Source organism: Platalea leucorodia, assembly GCF_965183815.1.
Source record: "Platalea leucorodia genome assembly, chromosome: 1".
Taxonomy (NCBI): Eukaryota; Metazoa; Chordata; class Aves; order Pelecaniformes; family Threskiornithidae; genus Platalea; species Platalea leucorodia.
In genome coordinates this window covers 157,919,378-157,936,563 of record NC_138823.1, presented here as the reverse complement: position 1 = coordinate 157,936,563, position 17,186 = coordinate 157,919,378, and the positions used below count along the sequence as shown (strand labels likewise).

The 17,186-nt window shown below is 39.1% G+C and overlaps 1 protein-coding gene across 1 annotated transcript in view; it reads right to left on the bottom strand.

The window, feature by feature from the left end:
• Positions 1–16,575, bottom strand: part of NCAPG2 (non-SMC condensin II complex subunit G2) — a gene marked incomplete at its 3' end in the record, with an annotated part of 49,631 nt that extends 33,056 nt beyond the window's left edge. The window contains exons 1-9 of the mRNA XM_082330287.1: positions 16,467–16,575; positions 15,676–15,766; positions 11,964–12,155; positions 10,829–10,943; positions 10,206–10,363; positions 9,225–9,359; positions 2,801–2,895; positions 1,889–1,958; positions 1,098–1,184 (exon numbers count right to left, since the gene is read on the bottom strand). Coding sequence (XP_082186413.1) covers positions 1,098–1,184; positions 1,889–1,958; positions 2,801–2,895; positions 9,225–9,359; positions 10,206–10,363; positions 10,829–10,943; positions 11,964–12,155; positions 15,676–15,750 — 927 coding nt within the window. The 5' untranslated portion in view covers positions 15,751–15,766; positions 16,467–16,575. The remainder of the gene's footprint in view (positions 1–1,097; positions 1,185–1,888; positions 1,959–2,800; positions 2,896–9,224; positions 9,360–10,205; positions 10,364–10,828; positions 10,944–11,963; positions 12,156–15,675; positions 15,767–16,466) is intronic.
• Between the last annotated feature and the right edge of the window lie 611 nt (positions 16,576–17,186).

Below are 17,186 nucleotides of genomic sequence, written 5' to 3'. Positions count from 1 at the left end.
AGCATGGGAAGTGAAGGGGCCTAGATCAAATACAAATGCCTTGTCTTGAAAAGCTTTGTGCACTTCGCATTCCGCTTCAAATGTTTTGCTCATGAATAAAAGCCACAGATAGACAACTAGACTGTAACTGAATCAAGGCTTGTCCCTATAAACATATATACAAAACCCCCATATATAACAAAAAGAAATAACAAGTTTAATTCCAGACCCATCTGCTAAATTTGCCTTAAGGAGCTTATGACTTTTTGTCCCTGTGATCAGCTATGGAAAGGTCAGTTCTCTAGGTAAAGAAAAACTTGGACAACAGATGGCAAAAACTACTTCTGGCACTCTGGAAAATCCCCATATACTTCTACTTTTGAGCACCAAAGACAAAGCTGGTGCAAAACTATAAGCAGGTCCCTCCTAAAATCTGTTCTAAAATTGTTTCTCAGAATATGCTAGTTTTTAATTAAGTATTTGTGGTGGGTTGGCCCCAGTCACGAGCTAAGCACCACACAGCCACTTACTCACTCCCCTGCTGATGGGGTAGTGGAGAGAATTGGAAGACAAAAGCAAGAACACTCACAAGTCGAGATAAAGACAGTTTAATAAGTGAAGGAAAGAAGACAAAAAAACCCAAAATGAGTGATGCACATGCTATCGCTCACCACCTTCCACAAGTAGATCAATGCCCAGACAGTCTCCAAGCAATGGCGAACTCCCCAAAATCCACTTTCCCTCAGTTTCTATTGCTGAGCATGATGTTATATGGCATGTAATGTCCCTTCAGTCAGTTTGGGTCAGCTGTCTTGGCTGTACCCTCTCCCGACTTGTTGCTCATCCCCAGCCAACTCACCAGGGAAACAAGTGGGGAAGAAAAAGCCTTGACACCATGCAAGTACTGCTCAGCAACAGCCAAAACACTGATGTGTTATCAACACTGTTTTAGTCAACAAATCCAAAACACAGCACCATACGGGCTGCTATGAAGAAAAGTAATTCTATTCCAGCCAGACCTAGTATAGTATTTTAGTATGAAATGGAAATTTTCCACTTTATAGTAACCAATCTGATTTTGATGCTACTAGTTCATGTCATGCTTTACAGCAACTTACCTCTCTAACTTTAGAATGAACAGGAGAACTTCTGGGAAGATGAATTCCATGATGCATGAAATCCTGAATGCAGTTATGTTCAAGTATCTACAGTAAGAACACATACATGCTATTGTTAACATAATAAAACAATAATACATACTGTAGGCTGTGCAGCAACTTACATTTTTCTCTGAAACAAACAACTGAAAATAGTCTTTGATACATTTCTTACTTGGCTTCTGCTAGGCCCAAATTTTTCCATGCTAGCGGCCTCTGTCTGCTTAAACTGATTTTCAGAATTTCAGAATATACAATTAATCCAAGTCTCAGAACCAAGTTTGGAATTCAAAAGCACCTCCACATGGTAAATATGAACTACTTGGTATCTGAAATTTGGCTGTAGCATTGTTGTGATGCTGTAATTATGCTTTTGATCATCTCCATGGAAATCCACAAAAACTAGATCAATATTTAAGCTATGAAATATATAGACTTGCACGTACTGAATAAAAGCTTTGATAACTCAGATAACTAGCGTCTTAAAAAGACCATCGTGTATATGCATAGTTGCGTGAAACAATATTTCAGCAGCAGAATTAAAGGTGTTTAAATGCAACCAAGCTGATCACAGGGGGCAGATATTCAAAGCATGACATGCTCTTATTCCTTGCCAATGCTAAAGAGGCCATTTCCTTAGGGAGATAATTCCTTAAGGTTTGCTTAGGAACCTTTCCGAGGTTGAAAAGTCATGTATCTTCTCCATCTTGAAATTCAAGACTATCCAAATGAAAATTCAAGCATAGTATTACCTCTAAGAATTCTCCTGACACCTTCTTCCAGGCCCTGAAGTAAACTTCTGAAATGTATTCCATCAACGATCTGTATAACATGGGAAACACTTTCAAGCAAGCATCCTAACCATATCTATGTACAATTCATAAAGGTAACAACATGAAGTTTTTGATAACTACCAATATTATTCCTAAGTCTGTGCATCAACATTATTTTTAGAAGAAGCAAATATCTTGAAAGTCTACACTGATAATTACAGAAAAACAAAGTTAATTGTTAATTAACAAACCGAAGCACTATTAAAAACACAGGAAATATTTCTTATGGTGGGAAAGTCAAAACATCAGCACAGTTATTTCATCATTTGTCTCACAATGAATGCCTTAAATTCTTTATAAAGATGTACAGGTATACATTATTCTAACTGAAAATATTACAAAGCCTCGGATTTTAATATAAAGAATTACTTCTGTAATATTTCATTAAATAATCAGAGGAAAAAAGAAAATCCACGATTTTAATCCATCAGTCAAGTTCTCAGGCTATGATCCTGCAAGTCACTTCTGATTAGAATGTCTCTATATAGAATCTTACAAAATTAAATTAGAGGTTGCTCATAGAAAAAATACTAACACCTTACAGACGCAGAAATGCAATTCTCACAGACGCTGCAAGTAATGCAGCACAGTTTATATGAAAGCAGCTAATGCTAAATAAGCATTTTACTACACCTATAATTGTATACATAAGCATGTGCAGAGCAACTATTATATGAAGTTGCTGAAACAATCTGGTAGTTACATTCAGGAGATTTGAATGTGTCTGAATTCTGATACATTTTATCAATATACTAGATATTTTAGAGCCTGAGACAAAAGATTTTAGCCAAGCTCTTAACGATCATTAAGAACTCTAACTGTAATGCATACCTTGGAAAAAATTGTAATTGGTTTTTAACAGTTCCATGTATCATTTTAATGAAGTTTACATCCCAGCTGAACAAAAAGCTCAGGAATCTTCTTCCCTATTGGGAGAGGAAAAGAGCAGAAAAAAAAGGGAAGTCAGACCCCAGAGGAATACCCAATTGAAGAGCCACCTCAAAAATCAGTAAATACAGAGCTTAAATATCAAAATAAATGACACCTTTAATTTTAAAAAGCATAGACGAGACTGTTGTAGGTGGAAATGTAAGATTCTTAATTTTCAAACAGAATTCAAGCATTACTGTTATTTTTACTGAGAGAAAATGCAAAACAAGTGAACATGTGGATTGCATATCTGCCTGCATTTTTTTCAATGTCCATTCTGTTTTGGTGTGACTTAGAATACAAGCAGTATTCCATAATGATAAGGGACTGTGCAACTCAGGACACTCATCAAGGCCAAATCATCAGAGCTCTGTCAAGTACAATGTCATTCCAGGAGGACACTGTAATGACAGTGAAGGTACAAATAAAATAGCGTGACAAATCTGTCACTATTGGATATGGAAACATTTTTGAACAAACCCACAGAGAACAGCTGGGCCACTGAGGAAAATAAATGTTCTGATTAGCAAGGACACTTCCTTTTCTATTGTCTCATGAAAGATAATATCGCAAACCTCCTGGAGCTGCTTTAATTCACGAAAACAGAGAAAAAAAAAAAAATTCATTTTTTTTCCTGAATTAGTTTTCTTCCCTTTTAGCAAGTAAGAAATGGTGATGACAAATCTCATGAGCAACAGAATTTTTGCAAGAAAAGGCAGTGGAAGGCTGTGGATGGAGGAAATAAGCCCTTGCTCTTCCAGAATCAGCAAGATCTGCCCATGGAATTAGAGCCTTACACAGTATCTGTACAGACAGCCTCACTCTGGCTCATTTTACAGATGAAGTGAAGGCATCCAGCTTCTGAGACTTTGAAAAGTTTGATCCTACGTAAGGGTGAGTCAGTCAGCTGTAAGGGTCCTTCGTACCTGTCAGCTTTCTAGCTAAAAATAAATCAGGAAAATTAATAAGGAAGTGTAATAGTGAACAGCACATTGGCAGAAGTTGAAAAGGTGCACTGAACAATTAGCAGAAGTTCAAAGGCACTTCGATCGAGAGCTGGACCAACAGTTATGTTCAGACCTATGACAAAATACAGAAAATAAGGCTGATAATGCCAGCTGCACTTTGAGCTGGAATATTATATAGTAGGGGTAGAGGGAACGAAGTATATAGGCAGAAACTGCCCTCTAGTGGAACTGATAGCTTAAATGCCTTCAGGTCAAAAGTAGTTCAGAAGATCATAAAAATGAAGACCTAAAGGCTAAATACAATGTCAAGATCCTTGTCTACAGATCTGATGGAATCCTTCCTGTTGTCAATGAGAGCTTCTTCTACAAAGAAAGAAAAAAATTGAATAAAAAAAGTCACTTGTCTCCAACTTTGTTGGTATAATACATATATTGTAGTCCAAGTGGTGCACTCTTCCATCAATATCCCTGAGAAACCAAAAGGTCAAGGGAGTCCTGCCTCAACAGGGCAAAGATGAGGTCAAACTCAAACTCATCGCATCTTCTACAATCACAGCAGCAAGACAGGTGAATAAAAGTCACAAAGTAGCTTTCAGCAGTTCAACCAATTCTTTTTTGCCTTAGATTTCAACAGATTGACCCTGATCCTGAAAATGATAGTAAGTGTCTCTAATTTAATCTGTTGCTTGTGATCAATGGATCTGAAGTGGTTACTGTTATCAACATTCTCAGTATCATGAGAGGTAAACTGGTGATAGCTGAATAAGATCGTGCACTTGTCATCTTCAGGGTTAATTCATTAATAGAATATTGAGCATCTTGTACTGCTGTGCTTGTGGACATAGTACATGTGGCTTTGTCAGTTGTACACACACACAGACAGAAGGTTAGCAAGGAAGACGAGAGTAGAACAAGCCGACCTCTAAAACACAATAATATATGCTCTGCAGGGCTCTCCAGCTGTTTGATTGGAAACCCCACCTGAACAAGAGTGTTTTCATAAATCACACAGAGATATAAATTCAGAGGATCACTCCACTAATGCAACCTGAAAATAAGCTGCTGAGAAATATTACTGTGTTGAATAGCACAGTCTAGGAAGGCAGAAAAACCAAACTTTCTGATCTTGCAGTGAGGCATAAATGTGCAATTCTGTGTCAGTTTAATCTGATCTAGAACCAGGACACCGCATTCCTGACCCTCCCCTTCCCTTCATCCTTGTGTATGATCAATCTAGGCAGTTAATCTGGCTGAAAAACAATCTTACTAGGAAAAAACCTGATCCTCTACCTCCTTGAATCAACCCATGACAAAGCTGCTTGAGCATTCATACTGCAGAGAAGAAAATAGGAATGCTAGTTTATGGCAACACAGAATCATTGCAACCTGGAGTTACATCAGCTTAAGCTGCTATGGGGCTACACTCTGGGACATACTCTAAAAAGTATCAGGTAAACTTCTCTTAGGAACTGTAGAACAAGCCTGCAGGCAATAAAAGGAATATTAAGCCTGATATATAGCAGATCAGTTTCGTCTCAAGACAATTCATACATCATGTTGATATTTGGTATGACTATTAGCATTTTAGAAATAGACACAGAATGTAAGAAGGTGCAGCAGAGATACTCGGGAAGTGTTGGACATGCTGCTACAAGAAACCTACCATTAGCGAAATGAGCCAGGCAGGGAAACTAGAGAACACATATGAGACGGGTTGCCACTAAAACTAAACTCCGTCAGGATGCAAAATCCCAAACGAGAAGAACTTGCAACAGAAGCACAATGGTTTTAGAGCAACAAGAAAATGGTTTGAATACTACAAATTTCAAGACACTTAATCTCCTGTCTGCAAAGCTAGAAAAATCCCAGATAATTATCATTCTGCATCTGTACTGGCAATTCACATATTGAAGTTGTGTTTCAGCTCACAAACTGAGACATAGAATGTTAATTGCCTGGAGAGTGATTCAGGTGATCAGCTGTTTAGTAACTGCTTTATGAAGATGAATTGTTCTGTTGACTCCGTTGACTAGGGGCAGTATGCCACTACCCAAGCATAGAGCAATTTTAAACACTCAGATGGTTTTCCAGAAGGCAGAGACCTATGACAGATCCTGTGTTTTATGTGCCAGCCCCATGTGGATGTCTGAAGCAACTTAGGCCGTTTAACATAGCACAGGTCATTCACTTATACTTAAGCAATTAAATCATTCCAGAACCTGTACATATTAGGCTCCTGTGTAGATGTCTAAATTGGTTTCAGACACCTAATTTAACCGAACCCTATCTTGGGGTCTTTCCAGAATGGGTTGTGGTTCCCCTCTTATTTTGAACTAGTTTCCTTAAGGCCATAGTGTGACTTGTGTATTGGTAGTGGGGGGCTGCAGGGGTGGCTTCTGTGAGAAGCTGCTAGAAGCTTCCCCTATGTCTGACAGAGCCAGCGCCAGCCGGCTCCAAGATGGACCCACCGCTGGCCAAGGCTGAGCCCATCAGCGATGGTGGCAGCACCTCTGGGATAACATATTTAAGAAGGGGGGAAAAAAACTGCACAACTGCAGCCAAAGAGAGGAGTGAGAATATGTGAGAGGAACAACTGTGCAGACACCGAGGTCCGTGAAGAAGGAGGGGGAGGAGGTGCTCCAGGTGCCAGAACAGACATTCCCCTGCAGCCCCTGGGGAAGACCAAGGTAAACAGGTAAACAGAGACATAAGAGAGTTCACTTCCTACCAAAATAGACTCCCATTAGAGAGATCACTGAAGAAATTGCAAGGGAATCTGCTAAGTGATAGCAGAATACTGCACTGACACAAAAAGCCTTGTTGGGTGATACAAAAAGCTTCCCTGACTGTAGCAATACTAAAATATAGCACTAAGGTTAGCAAGAAATTTTCCAAATGGAAGAAGAGGACAGAAAAAAACCTATGACGTAGAATCACAGAACGTGATACACTTGCTTTGTGCAAGGGTCTTGGACTAGATGATCTCCAGAGGTCCCTTCCAACCTCAAATTGTAATTCTAACATTACAGCAACATTACTTAGGAATAATCAGAATTAGGAGGAGCAACTATTATTTCCTCTCCCTCCCATGTTAAACTTTTTTTAGAAAAACAAAAAAAACCCACCCAAAACCAAACCCAGAGCATTCCTAAGAAGGTACAGATTAAAATTAACAAGAAGTCTGAGAATGACCGAAGCACCCTTGACTACATGTGAGAACTTAACAGGCTTGAAGATGAAGAGCCTGAAGCTCTTTCAGGTCCTGGAAGCCCTGAAAAGGGAGATACCCTATCAAGTTCTACCCACTGTCATAATCTAATAAGCAGGTCAGGTCCAGAACTGAATCTGGCAACAGTGACTATGGACCTGTCAGCTGCACTGACAGCCTTTGTGGCTTTTTGTAAAAAGGTTTAGGCTAATAGACACACCTCAATAATATTAAAAAGGTATTCTCTGAAATTAAGAAAGCTCCCCAAGCCCACTCAAAGTTTTTAGCACTCAGAATTGATGCCTGGCAGGCAATACTAGTAATTCAATGGAAAGAACTGATAAGGCAATTGGACATAATCAGTAAGAGTCTGTATTTGTAAACAGTGGTTTAAATCTTTCACCTTTATCAGAAGGGAATGGATGTACTAACACAACGCAAATTCAACTCTCGGCTGAGAGCTGCTACTCTCAGTCAATCCTTCTAGCCATAAAGCTAAGGATTCAGGATTAAGGATTTAAACCACTAATGATCATATGCCAAAGCAAAGAGTGCAGTACGACTCTCTCTATATCTACCTAGAAAGAGACAGGCACATGAAAAAGAAAACATGACAAGATGTCAAGAGACCAGAAATCACGAGGAGGAAAGAGCAAAAGCTTGGGCAGAAAAGTAAATGTGTAAAGTGTGACCAAACTTGCATATTCTTGTAGAACGAAGGAGGTGTGTTTTGACATGCCAGGAGAAAGACTCAGTACCAAGTCTGATTATTACGACTTATTTTTCCCCAAAAATTAAAAAAAAAAAAAAAAAAAAAAAAAGTTTCATACGGAAGGCTGTGTTTTACCCAAAGATTCAAGGTACAAACTTTCCTTAGGAAAACTTACTTGTAGTAATGAACATGTGTTATATTAAAAACGTCACAAGATGTGGAAGAAAAATAACTACAAGAAGCTGGTTCTGAAGCCTAGATAGCAGTTTCATTTTACATATATAATTCCCAATTATTTACTGTGCCTACATGAATATGAAATATTAAAGTGATGCAGTGGATTCAAATAAAACAGAAGAAAATGATTAATATGGAATCAAATATAGCTAAGGCATTTTAAGTACTGTGACAAAGAACGCATACAGGTACACACTTTTTCAAGAGGATAAAAAAAGACCTAAAATTAAATATACCACGAACATAAACCAATTAGAAAATCAGTCAATAAAGTCTTACCTGTCTTCCCTCTTTTCACCCATGTTTTCTCTCCTTCTTTTCCCACCTCTCACATTGCCTTAGTACATCCTAATTTTAGTCGAAACTAAAACATCTTACAATACAATGGGTAAAGTAACAAAAAAAAAAAAAAAAATCTTGGTGTCAGGTAGCCAAAACCTGGTCTACCAAACATTTCACCTAATTCACTCTCTACCACCATTTTTAAAACCCCATATGCCCACAGTGCCACAGTCATGCAGCAACCTCAGAGCTCATTTTATGACAGAGGTTCATATAGTCCATGAAAGGGAATACAGGTGTTTTAAACAGGCAAGGAAAAGTTCGAACACAGGACCCAATGTCAGGTTGTCTTGTCACCTAACCAGAAAAAAAAGCTTGGATACTACTATCTTGGTACACACTAAAAACTGCAACACAGCAATTCTTCACTGAGAGAAATATAGGTAGTCAAATAAAATAATTCTCACTTTGCTGTGAAGTTGGGTTCTTCTTATGCTACTTTTAAAACAGGCTATGGCAATGCAATCTTCTAAATGGAATCATTTAGAAGGGAAATTATTTTGCTACCATTATCTGCCTCCAATAAAAGAAAAACTGCTATAAAAGAAGAAAATTATACCACGGAATTGTTTTAAGTATCAAGGAACATGCACTGGAAGCAAAGCACTTGGTTCTTATTACCTCAGGATACAAGAACTTGAGTGATGATTTAGACATATACTTTTATATTTAAGTCAGAAATAGGAATAAAGGGTTTTCCAAGTGAAACAGAAATATCAACCGTTTATAGCTTGGAGTCAGAGCTGATTTCTCTTGTATTGCTACTTACTGTACTGTAAAAAAAGGCTTAATGCAAAACCATTAAAGGTAACCAAAGTCCACTCACATAAAATCACAGTAAGATAAAAGTTTGCTTACCTCTTCTTTTTTAATGTGTTTGACACTCATAAAACACTGAAGCAACAAGTCTTTGACTTCATTACTCTCCTCTGATTCATAATCAAAACAAAGTAATGTCTGATGTAGATTCCACAGACGGACTATATCTGCACCCTGACAGGACAAAAAAGCCCAGATTATAGTGAAGTAGGTATAGCTTTAATGTGAAGAAGCATTTAAAGGATTTTAAATAATGAATTTGAAATGCATTGTTACAGATAGAAGATTTTCAAATTGTAAAATTATGAACATTAATTGACTTTCACCACATCACTGGGAAAAATTACAAAAGTATGTGTAGCTGCAGAAATACTGACTTCCAACAACTGAAGACGTGCTGAAGTACAGAAAGAAAGCTCGTATTTCACACAAATTAGGTGAAAAATGTATTATTCCACTTTTGAAACTTTATACAATGAAAGCAGTTAACAGGGAAAAATAAAAGAAAGAAATAAGTAAAAAAGATATTTATGGGGTTAGTACAAAAGATGTATGCCACAATACTCTAAACTCACACATTAAAAAAAATGATTTGTAGAGAGATACATAGTAACAGAAAAAGAAGCTTCCCACATAAGAAGTCTCTATGAGTAGCTGAACATAGTACTTAAAACCTGAATTAACTAAGAGTTAATTACTATTTAAACCTTAGTTATTGGACTTTACAAATGAGTGAAGAATGTAAAAAATAAAAAAAAGGTGAAAAAAAAAAAACAGTTCACTTGTGAAATTGATGCCAAAAATCTTTAGTTTGTTCTAGAGAAGGCAACATTTTAATATGTTGCTTATGCAAACAACACCAAAAAGACACTTTGTAACCAATGCATATCCTATGTTCCATTAATTGAGAAGCACTGGGACATGGAAAACAAGTTAACTCGAACTAAAAGGTATTTTGGAGGGATAATCTTTCTTGGAATATTCAGTAGTAATCTAAAAGTCAATATGGCTTCAGCATACCGTAGCAGCTTTATTCAGGCTTTTTCTTAGCAGAATGATAAATAGAGTCTTCCCCAGCTGCTCCTTCCCTTCCAGTCCTTTCTCCCACCACATTTCACATACACGTTGGATAGCACCCTGTAGGATTTTTCCAGATTCAGGTAATGCAGGAAGAATACCTACAACAGTAGTAAAGTAATTATTACTGCAATGAACCAAGTTATTCCTGTAAAACATTAGTCTGTTAGTACACCAACTATACCTCACAATGTCAACCAGCTCTGTGGGTATCCAGGCAGATTTGTTTTGGCCAAGTTTTTGGATCAGTAACAATGATCCAAAGTTAATGATCTTAATTTTTGCCTTAAAAATACTATAAGTCACAGAATAAGGAAAGTTATCTATCACTGGGTGAACAGCTGGGAGAAAGAAAACTACTTAGGTTCCAACTTTCAGACTGTGTAACTGATTTTTAAGCAAATGCTCCCTTAATTTTGTCTCAAAAATAAGAACTCACATCAGTACCAACTTTTGTCCTGTACATTCTGTTCCGTAGACCAGTCAGGTCAAACAAAAAGCCTAGTATACTCATCTGCTAAAAAAAAACAGTACAATGCTGTATTCTATAACAGGTAAGTACGTACCATTTAATATAAAAACACATTCTAAAAGAGCTTTGTAGTTTACAGTTTCATCCACTGCAGGTATGGAAGCAGTAACTACAGCTGTCACTCCTTGGATCACAGCTACAGTTTGTTTCTGAAAGAAAACAATGTTGAGGAAAAAATTCTGCACTTTATTTTATACTCAGAAGATAATTGTGACAAGAAATAAACCTTAGCAACAGAGAGCAAAGCTGAATTGTTATTTAGCTTCCATTTTGAACAAAGAGTATACTGACACCCAAAACCTATCAAGTAAGAAGAGGCAAAAGCATAATTTTAAAGCATAACCATTTCAAAAAGTTGGAAAATGCCTTTCAGCTCCAGCTAGCAGATAATTCGGTGACTGTCCATGTGTATCCATTCCACCATTAAAAATTTTGTCTGCAACAAAACCCTCAAACACACATACATTTTAGAACTAAAAAGATCCTAACTAGCAGGGTCTTGTGCAACTCAAAAATGTGTAGATCTGGTGACTTTAGATCCAGGTACATGATTCTATAGGCTTCTGTACGTATGACGGATTATCTACAAGCCTCTAGGTCTCCCTAATAATTTCCCAACCTCACTTCTTTTTTTCTTCCAAAGTTATATAACCTTTTTTCCCCTGATACTCTCAAGACTATGTGGACTACAGTGCAGAAGGCAGTATATGAGGGTCTGAGTCAGAGAAATTCTGTATCAGCTAAATTTGTGGGAGGGGGGTTCAAATCTAGATTTCATGATCTTCATTCAATAAAATGACATAATAAAACAGGTAGCGAATTTCTTATAGTATATGCCAGATACTTAAGGAACATCTGAGACAGGAACATTTGTTTACTGAAATAAGACATACAAAAAGGACACTCAACTCTAGTGAAAAAACTAAGTCACATCTTTCATAATGAAAATTATCAGCAGATCTAATCTTTTATAGTATAGACCAATCATAAGTTCAGCTTAACCCAAGCATGATAGTTAAGAAGTCAGTTAAGAATGGGTCAGGAAGGTGGTGTTTGAAACCGACCTTATTTGATAACCCTTGCATATTTTCAGATGCTAGGAAAATATTTCATTTTATTTCTCAGAAAATATGAAATATGTATCTATTTTTATTTTAAAAGATTTTTACCATTTCTGGAACTATCTCAACTTCCATGTCATTACTACTTTCATTATCTTCAATCCTCTGCCATGTTTCCACAGGGTTCTCCATCAAAGTCTCTGTCAATAGCTGAGTCAGTCTCTCCCATAGTACTTCTTTTTGCTTTCTTGGCAATTCTTGAAGTAGTTCATTCAAGTCAAAAGGATCAAATGGATTTTTCTGTGAATAGTCAGAAGATAGCACACAACTCCCCATCAGTGAAGTGGCTTATATTTCATCATCATATTTCCTAAAATTAATGCTTTTTTTTACATTAAGGATTAATTTCCATTCCTCTGCAGTTATAGCACCTTCTAGAAGTTGTATTTCTTTAAAAAAATAGCACAAGAAATTCCTGCTGCTTAACTCTTTATCATGAAACAAGAGTTCTTCTTTTAAGACTAAAGTCTTTAGCCCTTGATAGCAACACTACTGAACATAAATCACATCCCCATAACATCAACTTCTGTCTCTCATGTGTTCTAAATACTTTGTTCCCAATGGAGACAATTCCACACCCTTAGCTAAGAAGCTCACAACTGCACAGAATTCCCTGATTCAGAAGTCCCTGATCATATCTCTGCCATCTTAAATATAGATTGATGATGGCCGTTGAAAGAAAATCCTTACGCAAGGACTAGAAATGTAACAGTCAGTACAGCCACAGGGACAGCACTACAGGTTTCGGAGTACAATCTCCATAGAACAGTGCTCTGTAGACTGCACTATTTTAAAGCCCCCCCCATCAAACATAACTCCTGAGGACATTAACCCTATACTTCCCTCTCAAGCTCTGCTGAATGGGAAGCCACTATTAGTTTCTGCAAAAGACTTTGCTAAGAGACTAATCTGAACTATTTCCTCAGAAGAACCTTGCTAGAGGAGTTTACCTCAGAGATGCAGAGTCTGTTAGCATCAAAGAAGCGTAGGCAACCTGCTAGGAAAGGGAATATGCGGAGAAAAGATGAGAAGCAAAACCAGACACAGCCAAGAGGAAGTACAGATAATTTTTGAGATGTAATTTGCAATACTGAAGTGAAGGTCTACCAGATTAAAAACACTTCGGAGGAAAGAGGCAGCATGTGCATGATCTTGAAATAAAAATATTTTTAGTTTGCAGACACACTAAAAAAGCAGGCATCAAAAAAAGTTGAAGGGAAAAAGAAAAAGAGAAAATAATGAAAGAAGCAGCAGTAAGTATTAGAAGGTTCCCAGAAGGGTATGAGAAGAAAGATCCTGTTACATGTTCATAGCAGAATTTCTATCCTATTCAACAGCTGGAAACAAATAAGATAAACCAAAAGCCACACAAGGACCTCTGCAGCCCTCTACTTCAAACAAACCCAAAAGACAAGATATTAAGATCATACTGTTTTGAACAAAAAGAATGAATTCATAATAAGACCAGAGCTTTCTGATCTTTCTTTGGGATGATATGAGATAGAATTATTCCAAAACCTACGAGGGAAAAGGATATCATTGAATGATAGTCATATCCATGATTCCTATTTTCCTGTCTAAGAAATAATATATTTCCTTGAATTGGAACAGGATTTAGTGGAAAAATTTAACAGTACCTGATAAAGACTTCAATGAACAGCACCACAACATGGTAATATTTTAAAAAGATTACAAAGAAAGAAAAGCAAAAAGCCCAAGGCAAACCTTGACGGAAAATCAGCAAACCCCTAGAATTGTAGAAGATGTGAATGAAACAAGACACTGAGAGGAGGGAAAAGGAAAATTACAGGGGGGCTATGGGGTGTACAAATGATAGACATTGAAAGAAGTAGTGATGCTAAGAACAGAACTTTAAAAAAAAGTTAAAAAGGCAAATTGTGAGGCTTGAGCACAAAACAGGTAGAAAAAGCAGGGCATAAATATAATATGAAAACTAAGGACAGCAGCGAGGCTCTAACCATGCTTTCCTCTTCTTTCTACATTTATACATCCACTTCTAAAAGACAGAATACACTACCACAGCCTCCTCCAGAAAAGCCGTTAAGAATCACTCAAGGGAGATCCTAAAATGAGAATCCTCATCCAAAGATAAGACATGGTGAAACAGCCTTCAGCATCAAAGGTTTCAAAATGAAATTAATAAAATAACTCAGGTCTCTTCGACAAGCAAAAAAAGTAATCTGGATATTCATGTTCCCTTATGCTATGAAGGCACGAAGACAGTTTTAATCAATATACTCATTATAGCTGGTGATATACAGTTTCCAGAGATACTGGCAACAACTGAAAACTGCTGGAAGACAACTCTTATGAATTGGTGATGAAAAAAACAATTTTTTAATCCAAACAGACCAAGAAATATAAAGATAGATTACTGGATGAAGATGGCAGAAACAACACAACCAAATTAATTGAAAAGGCAACACTGCAAGTACCATACGTTATCCTAAACATAATAGTTTCCTGTTAAAGTGTTTAGATTTGGGGAAAAATGGGAAGGAGACTTCAAGCAAAGGCAACCTGTTAATAAAGTTGTTGTCTATAATTACATACAGGACTGCAAACAAAAAAGCTAGCAAATTTCTTGGAAAAGGAGATTCAATGATGTTTGGGAGACAAACATTCCTAAGCTTATTACATAGAACATGATCCCTATCATAGAAACCATAGGTTTAATACATCTGCTACATTAGTAAATTAGTTCGTGCCTCTGGGGACATAGAGGTCAACTGATCCACTTACTTTAACCTGATACAGGTAATATTAGGAAAATACTGATTAGAAAGCTTTAGAAACTAACCTGACAATACCATTTATTAAGGCTAGCAAAAGATGTTTAGGAAAAATCGTGTATATCCTAATATCAGACAGGTTGAAGCTTAGTGGAAAACACCATAATGCAAATGATTACTTCCGATTACCATGCAATAGCATACACACACAACATGAGAATGAACTTTTAATTAGTGGATTTCAGTGGATTTGTTTTGTTGTTCCTCCCGCTTCTCCCCACACTGTATTTAGAGACAGCAAGCTATCACATCTCTAAAACATTCAATGATAAAAATAACTAGCAAGTACAATTACACAAGGACTGAAGGATAAGTGGACAGCCTAAACTATCAAATGAATGAACAAATACTAGTGAAACATGCCTCTGCTATGTTTGTATATTAGCTCGTATTAGAATCATAGAATCGTTAAGGTTGGAAAAGACCCTTAAGATCATCGAGTCCAACCGTTAACCCAGCACTGCCAAGTCCACCACTAAACCATGTCCCTAAGCACCACATCTACCCGTCTTTTAAATACCTCCAGGGATGGGGACTCAACCACTTCCCTGGGCAGCCTGTTCCAGTGCCTATTCATTACACAGCCATAAAATCTTTCATAGGTTGAAATTTAAAAAAGCAATACTTCATCAACATCAAATGAGTACTTTTTTTTTTTTTTTTTTTTAGTATTACCATGGTACTAATCATTTATTGTAAAATAAAAGTAAACTGTATGTGCAATAACCAAATGTTAAAAAATTAGCTGATTTATAAATAGCAAAATTTCAGATTCTAAAACTTCTTCAGCTATGTTCCATTAGTTGCCATTTGACCTTATTTTCTACAACAATTATCATAGCACATCTGCAGGTACCAAAGAAACAGTTTCTGTCCCTATGTCACAAAACTCCTGCAGTAATAACAGACAAGATTTTATTAGTAATGCACGTGTACGGCTTACTTACAGGATTCTGAGTATAACGCAAGAAGTCTTCAATTGACTCTTTAGACACAACTTGTAAAAAAGCTTCGCGTTTCATTGTGGTCTTGTTTCCCCTTGATTTATAAATAAAACAAAAAAAATGTTAGAGAAAGTACTGTATCTCAAAATAAGATCATTTCTGGTCTCAGTGAAGAATGTATGAACTTACATTCTTCATCTACATGGTTATAAATAAAAGATGTCTCCCCCTCCAAAATACTTTACAATTATCTGAATCAGCATTTAAATTCATAACAGCACTAGGCTGCAGTATTTGCATGCATTCTTTGTAGTCCTGTTTTTACTAAGCAAGTCTTAAGCCAGAACTTCTTAATGGATGCTTTTATTTTGAAAAAGAACAGTGTATCCAGCACATGCCCCCTAATTAGCTAGCCATCGAACTTTACTTGTATGAAAAGTACTGACGAGCAGCAAAATACTCTCCTTTTCTCCCTTGTCAAGTGAAGACTATGGGAAACGGGCAAGGCCGCTCCTCGACACCAAGAGCTTAATTTACGCACCTAAGCGTTCCTCCCATCCTAGGTGATTCCTGACGTGCTTTTCCCATCCCTACCAGTGGGGAGACTGCCTTACATAGCCTTTACTGTCTGTGAAGCCGTACCACAGGACGGGGCGGGTGCCGAGCCAGGGCACTGTCCCGGATCAGCCAGGGGCTGGCCGGTGGCCGGGCCGTCGCCAGGCCCTCGGCAGGGCCCCCGGGCCGCCCTACGCCCCCGACAGAAGAGGATGTGGGAAGGCAGACGGGCCGCTTACCTGGCGCTCCCTCAGAAAGAAATCCTCATGGATCCGCGGGTTACGTTTCCAGTCAGGCGGAGCTGCCTGCACAGGCGGGAAGCAAAACCGGCGATCGCCCGGACTGACAGGCGGGAGAGGAGCCTGCGCCTCTCAGCAGCGCTGCCCACGGCGAAGCCCCGCCATACGAAGGCCCCGCCGCCGGAAGAGGCACCAGCCGCGGGTGCCGCTCAGCGAGGGGACGCGCACACCCCTCAGCCCCGCCGCGTCCCGCCGCTGCCCGCACCCCTCGCTCGCTCGGGCAGCGCTGAGGCGAGGCCGAGGCCGGGCCCGGCCCTGCCGCCGCGCGCGCGCTGCCGGCGCTTTCGAATTCTCCCGCGGCGGCCGTTGAGCGCGCGCGGGCGGGCGGGCGGGCGGGCGGGGGGGGGCCGGCTCCGCGCGGCTCCCGTCTCGCGAGAGCCGGGTTCCCGCCCCCTCCCCGCGCGCGCGGCGTGGCCGTCGGGCGGAGCGGCGCGGTGCCGCGGGCGGGCGGGGCCGGGCAGCCCGGGGCGCCGGCTCGGGGCGGGCGGGAGCCCGGCGCTTGTTGCGGGGGTCCGTGCTCAAACCCCACGTCTTCGCCTTTTTGCGCTTGCCTGGGCGGGGCGTTCGTGTTCGGTGGGAGGGGAGGGTCCTCAGTCAGGTGCCGCCCCTCTGCCGGGGCGGCTTCTGGTTCCTCACCGCTGCCGCCAGGCCAGGCCACCG